The sequence below is a fragment of the Tyto alba genome, unplaced genomic scaffold (genome assembly GCF_018691265.1).
Source record: "Tyto alba isolate M040663 unplaced genomic scaffold, T.alba_DEE_v4.0 Super-Scaffold_14, whole genome shotgun sequence".
Taxonomy (NCBI): Eukaryota; Metazoa; Chordata; class Aves; order Strigiformes; family Tytonidae; genus Tyto; species Tyto alba.
The window spans coordinates 53561739-53574808 of NW_024881276.1; the positions used below are offsets into that span (position 1 = coordinate 53561739).

The 13070-nt window shown below is 44.4% G+C and overlaps 1 protein-coding gene across 10 annotated transcripts; it reads left to right on the forward strand.

The window, feature by feature from the left end:
* The first annotated feature begins 64 nt into the window (after window positions 1-64).
* CLDND1 (claudin domain containing 1) lies at window positions 65-12489 on the forward strand. 10 transcript variants are annotated; one of them, XM_033005196.2, is made up of 7 exons: window positions 65-162; window positions 1060-1236; window positions 5039-5126; window positions 5231-5532; window positions 6747-6854; window positions 7269-7406; window positions 7516-12489. In XM_033005196.2, exons 4-7 carry the CDS (start codon window positions 5244-5246, stop codon window positions 7734-7736), a joined length of 756 nt encoding a protein of 251 aa, XP_032861087.1. In that variant the 5' UTR covers window positions 65-162; window positions 1060-1236; window positions 5039-5126; window positions 5231-5243; the 3' UTR covers window positions 7737-12489. The 10 variants fall into 10 exon arrangements, with proteins under 10 accessions (XP_032861087.1, XP_032861086.1, XP_032861082.1 ...); XM_033005195.2 differs by lacking the exon at window positions 5039-5126 and having other exon boundaries at window positions 5234-5532; XM_033005191.2 differs by lacking the exon at window positions 5039-5126 and having other exon boundaries at window positions 66-162.
* Window positions 12490-13070: the final 581 nt, after the last annotated feature.

The window sequence follows — 13070 nt, forward strand, 5'->3', positions numbered from 1 at the left end:
AGCAAAAAAGAAAGAAATGTGAGCCTTATGGCCGCAGCGGAAGACCAAATAATTGAAATTGCAGAAACGAGAATTTCTGCGAAAACTCACGGCTGTCACAGCAGGTGCAGGACGTTGGGACCGTGACTCTGGATCCAGCCCAAGCGCCCGTGTGTCTTGCAGGTGTGCAGTTTCAGCATTAATCATCGCCGCGCCTCACGCCCGGCCAGAGCAGCGTGAGGGCGGGGGTGCTGAGGTGTGGGGCTGCGCCGCTGCGGTTTGAGCCGGGCCGGGCCTGGCCTGTGTCAGCGGCGGGGCCCTGCAAGCGGCTGAGGGGATGAGGCGGGGTGGGAAGCCAGTGGGCGTCGAAAGGTGAGGGTTGGGCGCCCGGGAGACTACAAATCCCAGCAGGCATCGCGGCGGCGGCGCATAGACGCCCGCTCCTCCCGTGAGCCGGAGAACTACATCCCCCAGGGTGCCCCGCGCGGCGGCGGGGTAAAGAAGGGGGGGCGCTGCCCTGGCCCTGGGCACCGGCGGGACGGAAGCGGTGCGGCGGGGCCGGGCCGGGGGTGCGAGGTGGCGGTGGGTGCGGCCGTTGTAACCGTTGGGGGGGAGGTGGTGGTGGTGGTGTTGAGGTGCTCTCCCCGAGTTCGCAGCTTGTCAGCGGTCGTGCCCCCTCGCAGGGTTGGCTCGACTGAGAGGCCGGAGCGGAGGGGGGTGGGTGTGGGGAGGTGGGCCCGGCCCGGCCCGGCCCGGCCCGGCTGGTGCCTCGGCCTGGCGGCGGGGGGTGAAGCGTCTCGGCACCGCTTGGGCGGCCGGAGCCGGAGCGCGGCTCCGCGTTTGCCAGGGGCGAGCGCCGTCCGTGGGGTCAGTTACCCCGGGCGCTGCGTGGGTCCGCGTGGGGCGTTGGCCTGAGGGCTCTTGCAGTCTGTTTGGGTTCCTCCCCTTCCACCCCCCCCCCCCCCCCCCCCGCACCCTTGTTAATATTTTTTTTTTTCTTAATGAGTAATGCTTGGAGATTTGAATAATTTCAAAATGAAATTATGATCTCAAACGATTTGGTTCGCTTTCTACCTCTAGGTGACTTTTTGTGAGCGGCTGGCGTTGAAGAACTGAATGAATGGAACAGTTAGGGCAGATAGGAAGTTTGCCTTTCATTCTCTGTGCTGACCACAAAGCACAAACAACGTGGTGTCACTGAAGTGACCTGGAATCACTGGAGCTGTGTGTCCTGGGGGACTCTGAGGAGCTCTGAAGGTAAAAAAGTATTCACTAGCATTGTTTCCTAACCCTCTGTTACCCCGAGTATTAAAAGGAGGATCCTGTTTGGTAGTGTTGTCAGCCCTCTGCCCCCCCCCCCCCCCCCCCCCCCCCCCCCCCCCCCCATTTACATGTTCTTCTAGGCCTCTTGCCTATTCTGCTTTCCCACTTAACAGTCAGATTGCAAGCGTGTTTTCTAAAGAGGTGCCAGCAAATGCATCCTTCCTCTTGTGATGTCAAGTAAAGGAGTTTTTTTAAATATAGTGGCCCGCTGTTGGCTGAAGGGAATGATTGCCATCACAAAATAAAAATACACATATTCCTTTCTGCCACGGTACAGTAATGTCTTAAAATTCTTATTCGTTCTTCAGTCTTCCAGTAGATTTTTTGCCAGAATACTTGCTTTTATGTTGTTCTGTGTTTTTTCTTTTTCAACTATACTGATTTGCCCTTTTTTTCCCCCCATTTTATGAAGTGCATGCATCTAGTAAACCCTTTGAATGTTGCTGCTAGTTTGGCCTTTGCCTTCTCTTTTATAAGCTGGTGCTTTGAAATTTTTGTGTCTCACTTCTTTAAAAAATGAGTATAGTTACATTATCTTCTGAAGCAATTCTGGCTGAGCACCTGTTTACTACTGCCTTGTGTTGTCTTACTTTCATTGCATAGCTTAGTTTCAGCCATAACTTGTTTGAAATAGCTTCTACTGTTGGAATAAAATGTGCTGGCAGTGCTATTTTTGTAAAAACAGCGAAGGTTCTTTCTGCCAGCCTATAAAGGCAAAGTATTTCTATTTGTTACCGATCTTCAGGTCTTTATAAATAAGGTCATCTTCTGTAGTTATAATTTTGGTAAGTAAGCTCATTCTAAGGCACCTCCTACATATTGTTCTGCACAGAACCTTTTGCAAATTGTCGCATAATCTCATAAACATGCAGTGTTCTTCTTCATGGTCTTTTCTGGTAACTATTTCTTACTGACTGCTTACTACTCCCATTGAACTCTGCCTGGGGCTGGAAGGATGGTTCTCTCTTTAGCAGAGCAAAGGACAACTCATTTAAGTAGGGCTGTGTCTACTGTAAATGATGCACTGGATATCCACAGTGCAGGGGCAGGGCAGTCAAGTCTACTGCACTGTGGCAGCAAGAACTTCTAGTTCAAAAATTTGCCTAAAGTTTTGTGGAGTTCATCTTTTCTGTAAGTAGTTGAAGTGTTAGGCAGAAGCACTGAGAGGATGTTTATTACAAGGAATTGGGGGCATGCTCTTGCCTTGGCACTGTCTTGTCTGTACTGAAAATCCATGTGTGTTCTTTCTGGGACAAATGCCACACAAAGGCACCCGCTAAGTTTTGGGGACTGTTGCCACCTCAGCTGCTTTCTGCCTGTCCCTGGAGCTGTGCATTACAAGGATTGAATGTTATTAGGTAGCCATGTCCCTTTTACCAAGCGAGTAGTGAACAGTGAGTAGTGCTTTAATTTACTGTTTGATGATTAACCCTTCATTTTGCCTGTGAACTACTCTTGGTTGCCAACTGACATGAACTCTGCCAAGTCTGTATGCCAGCGCGCAGAAGGCTGGCCAGAAGCATGTGATTAAGTTTTAATGATGCTCTGATAGGGATATTTCCAGCACCCATGTTCTGTACTTGGGATGTTGTATCTGAAAGTCAGATTTTTGAGTCGGTTCTTTTCTTTCCATGTGTTAGGTACAAAGTTCATAGGACTTTGTTATTGTAAGCATTTATATTAAAAGGCAACAGCAGCGAACCGGTGGCCCAATAATGCCCTGCTTATGCTCTTTTTTTTGCCAGATGCTACTCTGAGGATGAATCTTGTAGGTTCTTGCAATTCCTCCTCCTCCTTCGAGAGCCCTTTCTAAAGAGAGGAGTCTATTGCAGAGGGTTCCTCTTGCAGTGAATGTGACTGCAATATAGTGGAAAATCCAGACCAGCCTGCTTGCCAGCCTGTTCTGCTGCTTGCCCTGGGAGTGAGTTCCCAGAGGATCTGCTTGGTTCAGAGCTGTACTTGTCCTGTTTGTGAAGGGATGGGAACCCACTGAACTTCCCCCAGTGAACTCAGTGGGGAAGAATGGTGAGGTCAGATCTATACAGCAACTTGCTCTCTCTGTGTTCTGCTCATCCTGTGTCCTGTGTATCTTGACATAGAGGCTGGGATATCAAAGGAGAATTGAAGTACATAACGAAGAATTAAACACTGCACAGAGAATTTGCTTTCAAGTCTGGACTTGATTCTATGTCTTCTAGATAAATAAATCCAGATACAATGTATTCTCCCTCTCAGTATTTGTCCAAGTTCAAGCCTGTGGATTGTTATTTAAGTACAGTTGTCGTATGCAAACTTTGCAGTATTTTAAATAGATGCTGCTTGTCAGTTTACCAAAAATCAGTTCTATCCTTGCTCATTGCTAAGGATGCGGTTCAAGGACACATATTACAGAGAGTGTGCCCCATTTAATATGGAAATTAAGCATAGGGAATGTTATGGGTACACATAATTTTTCCTCCCCAGTCCTGTTAGCCAGTTTCAACCAAATAGAGGAGCAAGTGGGAGGGGAAAAGAAATAAGAATGACATTGTTAGCAGCAGATATCAGTGCCTTTGAAACTCCCAGCTTTAATTTGCACCTTAATTTGTTTCATAGTTCAGAACTTGTTACTGGCAGGTCTGACTTGAGCACTTGTGTTTTTCCCTGTGAATGTCGTGTTTTAAGGCATTTGCTGTTTCCACTTGCGGTTCATTCAGTTGCAACTAAACTAGACCAAAATATTTTGATCAAAGTATGTGGGAGAAGGGAGGTAGAACAAGCAATAGACAAGAGCTGATTAGATAGTAGCTCATGTCACCAGACTAGCTCTAGCTGCTGGGTTAACCTCAATTGATTTTATTTTTTTTTCTGGCAAGTGCCTCAAGCCTGATTCATCATAATCCATAAATTTAATCCAGCACAGAAAACATGAGAACAATGGGCATCTGAGAGTCCTCTGACATAGTGCACTATCTGCAAAACATTCCATGTATTAGCAATCAATTGTTCATTAAAGTCACAGTATTGTCATAAGCGTAAGCATGGGTGGCATCTGTATTCTCCCATGCCTCCTTCGACCCTGAATTGACACCATTTGTGGACACGACCCTGCAAAGGAGGGCATAAATGACCCCTAGTAAAGGGAGCCAGAGCAAAGTCCTTGTGCCAGGGCATGGAGGCCTTTCAGTTTTGGAAGCTCTTGTCATCTTGTTCCCATGGACAGGGCACCCCCCCAGCATTGTTTTAGCTTTTCAGAAATACCACTGTATGCATTGCGGTGTTACCGCAGCATTCATCATAATTTCCAAATTGGTCTTTCAGTACTTCCTTCATGTTCTGTCTCTAGTACCTAGATACATTTCTCTGCTTCCCTAAAGGCATTCCAGCACCTTGGCATGGCTGCCCTTTGTGAACAGCCTAGAAGAGCTTTTTTCTTTTTTTTTTTTTTTTTTTTTTTTTGACATGCTTTGTGGTTCTTATCTTTGCTGTAAACACAAGCTGTGAAAGCCGTATGGGATGGCAGGCTAAAAATAACTTCCACCCTTGGTAATCTCTTAAGGAAAGATAAGTCTTCTGCCTGGGCGCTGTGGATGGCTTCCCTGCAGGTCCCTACAGTCAGGATCACAAATGGCAGTGAGCGGTGCCATCTGCTTGGGGGACAGAGCTGCTGCTGCTGCGCTGTCAGTCGCTGTCTCGGAGAGAGCAGCGAGCGTGGCGTGGCTGGGAGGAGGGTGATATCTGTGCCTTGAACTCCCAGATCCAAGGGATGCTGACGAAGACTGTAGGCCCACTCAGTGTTCCTTTGATTCCAGCGTGTTGGAAAAGGAAGACGTGCGTATCCTGAGGTAACGTTGCGTAAGAGGAATGATGCCATGAGTTTGACACTGCTGAGATAACTTTGTGTTTGCTGTCGGAGGAGTTACTCACTTGGCCCTCTCTTTTCTTGCAGCAGCAAGGGCGCAATGATGGACAACCGTTTTGCTACAGCGCTAGTAATTGCGTGTGTTCTCAGCCTCATCTCCACCATCTATATGGCAGCTTCCATCGGCACCGACTTTTGGTACGAATACCACACCCTGTCCCCAGCTGAGAATGTTAGTGAAGCTGGTAGGAGCATCTGGGAGGAATTTGTCAGTGAAGAGGCAGACGAGAAGACCTACACAGATGCGCTCTTCCGGTGCAATGGCACGGTTGGATTGTGGCGGAGGTGTATCACTGTACCCAAAAACTCCCACTGGTACAGCCCACCAGGTATTTCCACAGCATTTAATGCTTCCCTAGGTTCCCTGGGGTGGTATGTGCTAACTTCCTCACAACATACTAATGCCACTTTGTTCCTCCAGAAGGCTTATTTCTAGCTTATGTGGGGTTTTTTAATAAAGACAGTCTGATTTCCTAAAGAAGCGAAAGGCAGAATGGTCTGTGGCTGTCAGTGCTACAGACTCTGGATTTCACATGTGATACTTGATCTAAATTTAGTCTAGTATAACTTGATTTTCTTTTGCATCTGCTGTCCACCTAGGGATACAGTTATAGTTGCTCTGCCAGTCACTGTTGTTTTAGGAGAGGTCCTGGGATCCAGCAGTGGAATAAAGATATTACTTTATCAGGGGAGCACTCGTTCCCTTTAACCAGTCATTCATTTTGCTCACAAGTCACAGATATCCCACTGCTGGATCAGCACATTTTGGAGTCCTTGTACTGTAGTGCTGGATATAGAATGAAATATTTGCATTCTTTTTCACAGTGGTTGGGGGCTAAAAAAAATGTGGTGAGCAATTATTTTAATTGCTTCAAAGTACATTTTGGACACATACTGTGTGTATGAAGCCCTTCATTTTGAACCTTCTTTAAAAAATATACTTTCAAACACTTTTTCTGGAGAAAAAAACATTACATGACATACTCTTTTTTTTTCTTTTCTCTAATGAAAATACTGCTCAATAGTATTTTCAAAGGAAAATATAACTGAGGTAATCTAACTGAAGTATAAAAGGGTAGAAATTGAGTACAAAGGAGCAAATACTTTCCGTTCTTTACATAGTCCTTTCTATCCCATTTTTGAACAAAGTACTTAGTACAATACTATACGCTGCACATGGAGATAAGCACAGCTCAGTTAAGCGACTCTGAGTACAAGAATATGTAACAACATAGTTGAGCATCTCATGCCACATTTCTTTTCCCAATCTGTTAAGCATGGCCCAGTTCTCTGTGGATAATCCAGGTAAGCTTGAAGATTCTGCATGTTTGAACGCTGCCACTCATTGTAGTAACTATGTTATTCTAACTATATTATGATAAGGCATCTTCCAGATCTGTTTTGAGAGGTAATTTTTTCTCTAGAATGTTTTTTCTTTGGGGAGCTTCCCAGCATAAATGGCTGGGAAAGGTGGAATTGAAGGGAGGAGATGGGAGGCACCTAATGGTAATTTTTGTCTTTTTTCTTTCCCATCCCCCCCCAGAAACTGATATGACTACAAACTGCATCAGTTTTTCCCTCTCTGATCAATTTATGGAAAAGTACATAGAGCCTGGAAATCACAATAGCGGCACAGATTTGAATCGAACTTGTAAGTGTCTTTCACTTCTGGCAGGTAAACAAGTAGGATGAAAAAAAAAAAAAAAAAAAAAACAAACTAAAAAACATTTCTCAGATACTAGTGAGGGAAGTATCTGTATCTTCCTCTGTGGTTTTTTTTTTTGTTTGTTTGTTTTTTCCTCTCATTTCTTCACAGTAACACAGGCAGTAGGTTAAAGTTTAAAAGGAAAACTTAAGTTCTTTAGCAAAGGTTTTGCCCATGAATGCAGTACAGGTATTTGGGAGTTAACAAATTAAGTTCTTTCTACTTTAGTGAGGCCTTCTGTCCTTTTTAGCTGTCAGTGTAGAGTGTCTGAAGCAGTGTGGGTAGGAGGGAATATAAGATGGTGGGAGAGGTTCAGTTTCTAGCACGTTTTCATCAAACTTGTGTGCTTTTCACGTGCAGATCTCTGGCGACTGCAGTTCCTTCTGCCCTTTGTCAGCCTCGGCCTCATGTGCTTTGGGGCTCTCATTGGGCTCTGTGCCTGTGCCTGCCGCAGCCTTTACCCTGCCATTGCCACCGGAGTCCTCCATTTCCTAGCAGGTAGGTCTCCTGCCGTCCACCACTTACCCTCCCTCCTCCAGCAGCTCATCAGTGGCAGCCAGAGCACATCAAGGGCGAGCTCACTGTGCTTTGCTGCTTCCTTCCCCAGGGCTTTGTACGCTGGGCCTGGTTGCCTGCTACGTAGCTGGGATTGAGCTGCTCCATAAGAAGCTGCCACTGCCGGATGATGTGAGGGGGGAATTCGGCTGGTCCTTCTGCCTGGCCTGCGTCTCGGCACCTTTGCAGTTTATGGCAGCTGCTCTCTTCATCTGGGCGGCTCGCACCAACAGAAAGGAATTCACTCTCCTGAAAGCCTACCGTGTAGCATAAGTGCTGCTACCGAAGTATTGGGTTTCTATGTTACAGCCTCTTCTCCTCCCAACCCTTAACTACATTTTTCTTTTAGTCAGAATTTTACCTTCTACTGCATGCTTCTTGCCAGGTGAGACGATTTAGCCTGCAGGCCTTGAAGACAGAGACCTCTGGGCTAAATGACCAAACTCTGCCAGAAGCCTGTAGAACTTGAACGGGTTTTTAAATTTTTTTTTATATAGAATTATTATTAATTATTTTTTAAGCTTCATTTGGTTGTTGACTATCCTCTTGGTTAGTTGTACATGCCCTTTCCTAATTTTATTACCCTGTCAGCCTGGTGGAAACAGGAGTGGTGTTGTGCGGGGTAAGGAAAGATAGGAAAATAAAAGATGCAGATAGGCAAGAATGGGAACCTCAGTACACAAATAATAAATAATCAGGAGCTCTCTGCTGTGTGACCCAAGCAGGTAATACCTACAGAGAGCACCCAAGAGACATGGGGGAACTCAGAAACTTCTGTTATGGAAATAGTGTAGCTAAATCAGTCCTGTAGCTTTGCTTTGGGGCTCTTATTCTCACTAGTTTTTTACTTTTTATGGTGTCTGCTAAAAGTGGTGCAAGCAGAGCAGCTGGCTGTGGGAGTGCCTGCACAGCACACCATCCTGAAGTAGGCTCTGAGCTCGCGTTTGCCGAGGAGTGGGATAAGTTGGCCCCCGTGGAGCCTGGTGCTGCTCTAGCTACGCTGCTTCCAGGACCCAGGCTAGTTTGGTATCTGCACTACATGTGACTGCACTCTAATCTTAACTTGTGGTGCTTTTGCTTGCTGTGAAATAAGGCTTTCCTCTCTCTTGTGTTGAAAATGACCCTTCACAAGTTTTTTTTTTTAATTTGGTTTAGTGTATGTGTGTATATGTACATATACAAACTTAGCTTTTTTTTAAAGCTCACCTATTTATCCAATATAGCACTCAACAGGGTTTTTTTAAAAGGTGCTGTTCTTTTCCCATCTTGCCCCAAACCTATGGTTTAAATAAAATAATAAAAAAAAAAAATCTCAGAAATTTTCAGTGTTGCATGCATCTGATGGGAGGGTGAGGGAATGGCCTGAAGTGATTTTTACTTGGGGAAAGAAAAGACAATATCTAGATTGTTCTCTGCTTTCAGGGAAATGTCACCAGAAACAAAGATCTTTGGTTAGTTTGTGGGGGGTTTTTTGGTTTGCCTTTTTTTTTTTTTTTTTTTTTTAATTAAATTCTTGGGCTCCTGCTAACCTTAGATTTTTCCCTTCCCATCATTGGGGGGCGCAACACCCCATAATTTCCAATTAGTTCACAGCTTCTACACATACCTCTTCTAAATCACTGCAACTCTAGCCAGACTGGGTGGCATGTCTTATCTAGGAAACAGTGTTCCAAGACTAAAGTGTTTAATTCTGAAGCTTTAACTTCCCTTGTTTCCTTACTCCATGCTTAACAGAACTATGTCTTGGAAGAAGTAAATCCTGACAAAATGAAAAAGTCTGTGGTGGCAAGGATTCTGTGAGATACTGTTGATGAGAATGACCCAGAAATAGGAATTTTTATCTCACTGTTTTCTTTATTTTGTTTTGTGCTTGCTTTATTTTTTCAGTAGGTGCTTCTTCGCAGGTAGTCTTTGCTGGGTCAGCAAACAGCCCTAGTCAGTAGTTCCCTGAAGATCAGGTATATCTGCTGGTATCATTTATTTTTTTTCTATCATGTGTGTGATAGCGATCAACCTACTTCTCCTTTTATTGCCATCATTGCAGTCTTTACAAAATGAAACCAAGATCAGTGAAAAAGCAATGGTGGGCCATTCAAGATAATCCTCTTTCTCTTGCTGTTGAGTAATTTTTCAGCTTTCCTCCTAAAACAGCTCCTTTCCTTCTCTACAATGTCTGGGCCAATTCTAACCCTGTGAGAGGGCATGCAGTACTTTTGTGCAGTATTTGAGAGTAAATTAAAGTCTGTGCTGCTGACGTGTACTGATACGGTGCTTTTTCAGAGTCATCAGTTATCTCTGACTTAGGTAGATAACACCTCACTGCTCAGCTTGTCTCTATCTTCATTTGTCAGAAATTCTAGGGCATGCAAGCCTCAGCTCAGGTCAAAAGGAGTGGAAGGTGTTATTCTGAACTTGGAGAGGAAACACTGCTGGTTATTTTATCTAGTACAGTTTGGGTGGTTTTGGTGGTGTTTTGTTTTGGTTTTTTTCTTTTTTTTTTCAGGAGCTGGCAGAATAATTACAGTGTGTGATTTTAACCTGAGCAATGGGAATCCCGTGCGCTTACTCTCTCCCATTGTATCACCTGTTTTTCTGAAGTGTAAATCTCAGTTTTAAAATAACATTCTTGCTTCCAAAAGAAGGATTGTTATGGAGAGAAAAGGGAATGTTAGAGGTGCTGTTAGTCCTTGTTCACTTTAAAAATCAGCAAAAGCAAGATTATCCGCTTTTTTCTGTCTCGTATAAATGCTGCTGATTTTCTCTGCCCAGAAGAAAAGAGGCTTTAATTGATCTTTTATTTGGACCATTTAACTAAAATGAGGGTCACCTTTCAGGATGATTTTGTTGGTTGGGTTTTTTTCCTTCACTCTTGTGTAAGGACTTCTTCATCAGAATGGATTCCGGCAAGAGACAGATTTCATACAGAAAGAGGACTGTCCCTCTCTGTTGTTTGGGGTGATGGATCTGCGTGTAACTATCTCGCTTCATAACTGTGTGCTTTGCTCAAGGTGTAAAGGGAGCAAGAAGCGTTCCTGGACTGCTGGCTTGGATTCACTCAATGGCATTGGAGGAAAGAAAAACAGAGTAGACACTGAGGATGGAGTAATTCTATAAAAGAGAGATGATTAAGGGCACCAACAGCTAATGAGACAGATCTGGACCCGAAGTGTGTGGTACAGGCCCTTCGCCAGCAGATCCACGTGCCACATTCCAAGGCTGGCTGCGTTCAAGAGGAGCCTGAGGCCCGTTTGTATGTTTGTGGTCACGTACATACATGCAAATGCAGACACCCTTGCTCAAAAAAAATGAGGAGTGCTCAAATTCTGGAAGAAAGTGGCAAGATCAAAAGCTGATTTGTGTCCCTTAGTATTTTGTGGTCTGACCAGGGGGGATGGTTCAGTGTTGGAGATAGGGATGAGGCAGACACAGACAGTGAGATCAAAACAGGTGAAAAAAGGGGATGTCCTTGCGTCCCTGGGTGCGCAGGGGAAAGGGCGCGCATCGCTAACACTGTTGTATGGGCCAGTGAAAGTGAAGGGAAGGCATATGAAAGGGAAAGGAGAAGCAAAAGAGGAGGAAGAGGAAGAATCCCGTGGGACTGAGCGTGAGAACCGAGGACTCGACACTGCATGGGAGCGAGGTCCCAGGAGTGGTACGGGGCAGCCAGCACCGCTGGCTACAGGTGGGTGTTATTAGTGTGGCTGTAAAGACAGCTCCTGCTGGTGTTAGAGAGAGAGCGAGCAGTGAAAACAGGAGAACAGTCAATCCCCTTTCCTAACTTTAATTAAAAATGTAGTACAGAGCAGGCACAAAAAAGGGCTTTGTTGTGTAAGGGAACAGTTTGCCACTTACAAAAGGAATAACGCTGTGGGTGCAAGCGATAGCAGCGTCTTGGGTGACTCCAAGAGGCCCTCCTAATCTGTTGTCACGCTGGAAACTGGTGCTCTAGTTTTCCTTCTGGATTGTGTGCTGGCCCCGTGGTACTCTCCTCATGGAAGGTCTGTTGCAGTCTTTTTGCTACAGTAATAATGAGTGCCTCCTCTCCCCTCATCGAAAATGCTCTGAAGTGTGTTTTGAGAAAGGGATTTGGGTTTGGATTGTTTTTTTTTTTTCCTGTTCTTTGTCACTCTCAGTCTCTCTTGCAGTGCTGTTTTAGTTCTGTGTTTCAAGGCAGTGACTTCCGAGAAGCTCTGTCCTGCTCACTGGTGTTGTGTGTACTCAGACAGCACCTGGGATTCGAAGAGAAATTCTGAAATGTCAGCAGCTTGTCATCGTTGTCCACTGATAGGACACTGATTGGCGCATCTGTTGGGCTGATTGTCCACTTCTGTCTGTGTGTATTTCCTGCTTAAGTAGATTGTGTGTCTAAACAGAGAGGAGATAACATCTTGACGCTGCCTTTTTTTTTTTTTTTTTACCCCCTCAGGAATAGCTGGAGTTTCTTGCTATAGAGCTTCTTTATAACCTGTTTTCTAATAGGAAAGGATCAAAAGTTTTCATGTTTACTACTAACTCTTCTGTTGCTGTAGAATATTATTCTTGCCCTATATTTTTAAACTACAACTTTCAAAACTAGGGAGTGCAAAGTGAAGCCTTGGTTCAAGTTACAGTTCAGATATGACCTGGAAGAACGGATGCTCTGTAACTGGCAGGCTGTATAGGTATCTGGATATGGCAATAACAGCCGTATGCAAAATGATACTTAACAAGCACCTCTCTGCCTACTGATACGTGCCAGACCTTTATACCAACCAATGACCACTGAAAAAAATCTGACACTGATAATGCATTCCACTCTTCTCTCTCTTCCTCCCTTCTAAAATTACCACTTTTTAAAATAACTACTGAGAGATTGTTTTATTTGTTGATCAGGTTAGAGCAATGAGTGTGAAATGTCTCTGTGCTCCATGCTTTCTGTGTACAGACAAGGGTGAAGATGATTACTGATATATGCAGAGGACCTGAAGCATCTCTCTAGCTTCGGGTTTTCTGAGGTGAAGATTAAAAATTTTTGAGAAAACTAGAACATTTCGTTTAATGAAAATTACTTACTATTTAATCAGAACCCTCTTAAAAAAAAAAGTGATTTTTTTTCTTAATAGCCTTCTTTCTTTTTCCAGCTTTCTCAAGTCTTTCATCTGCCTCTTTTAAAGTGTCTCTTTAGAGATACTCTTTTAGAATATTACCTTTTTGGATTGATGTTTCCAAAGAAGATAATCTACCGTTGTATTTTGTATCACTATCTCAGAAGAGAAAACCCTTACATATGTAACTTTTTAATGGACCTACCCCTTACCTCTGTTATTAGGGCTAGTTCTCAATACCAGATGTGTATTTTTTTAAAAAACTTGGAGTACCTATTAAAAATAAGGTTAATCCAAACATCCTTAACAGCCTTTAAAAAAAGTAAAGAATGAGTGTTTCTAGAGCACTTCTTTAGCAAGGACTCCTATCCCGTGTTACCACCTGCCATGTGTCTGGACCTTTACCAGTCCTTTTTTTCCATTCAGCCCCCTCAGCTGAATGCACGTGAGTATATTGCGCCACACGTTAACTCGATTGAGCTGTGGTTGAGGGCCGTTCCCCGTCGTAATTTCACCTTTTATC

Coding starts and splice junctions, on each gene's coding strand:
- CLDND1 (XM_033005196.2), top strand. CDS start 5,244: ATGATGGACAACCGTTTTGCTACAGCGCTAGTAATTGCGTGTGTTCTC. Junction 5,533..6,746: donor CCACTGGTACAGCCCACCAG/GTATTTCCACAG, acceptor ATCCCCCCCCAG/AAACTGATATGACTACAAAC. Junction 6,855..7,268: donor CACAGATTTGAATCGAACTT/GTAAGTGTCTTT, acceptor TTTCACGTGCAG/ATCTCTGGCGACTGCAGTTC.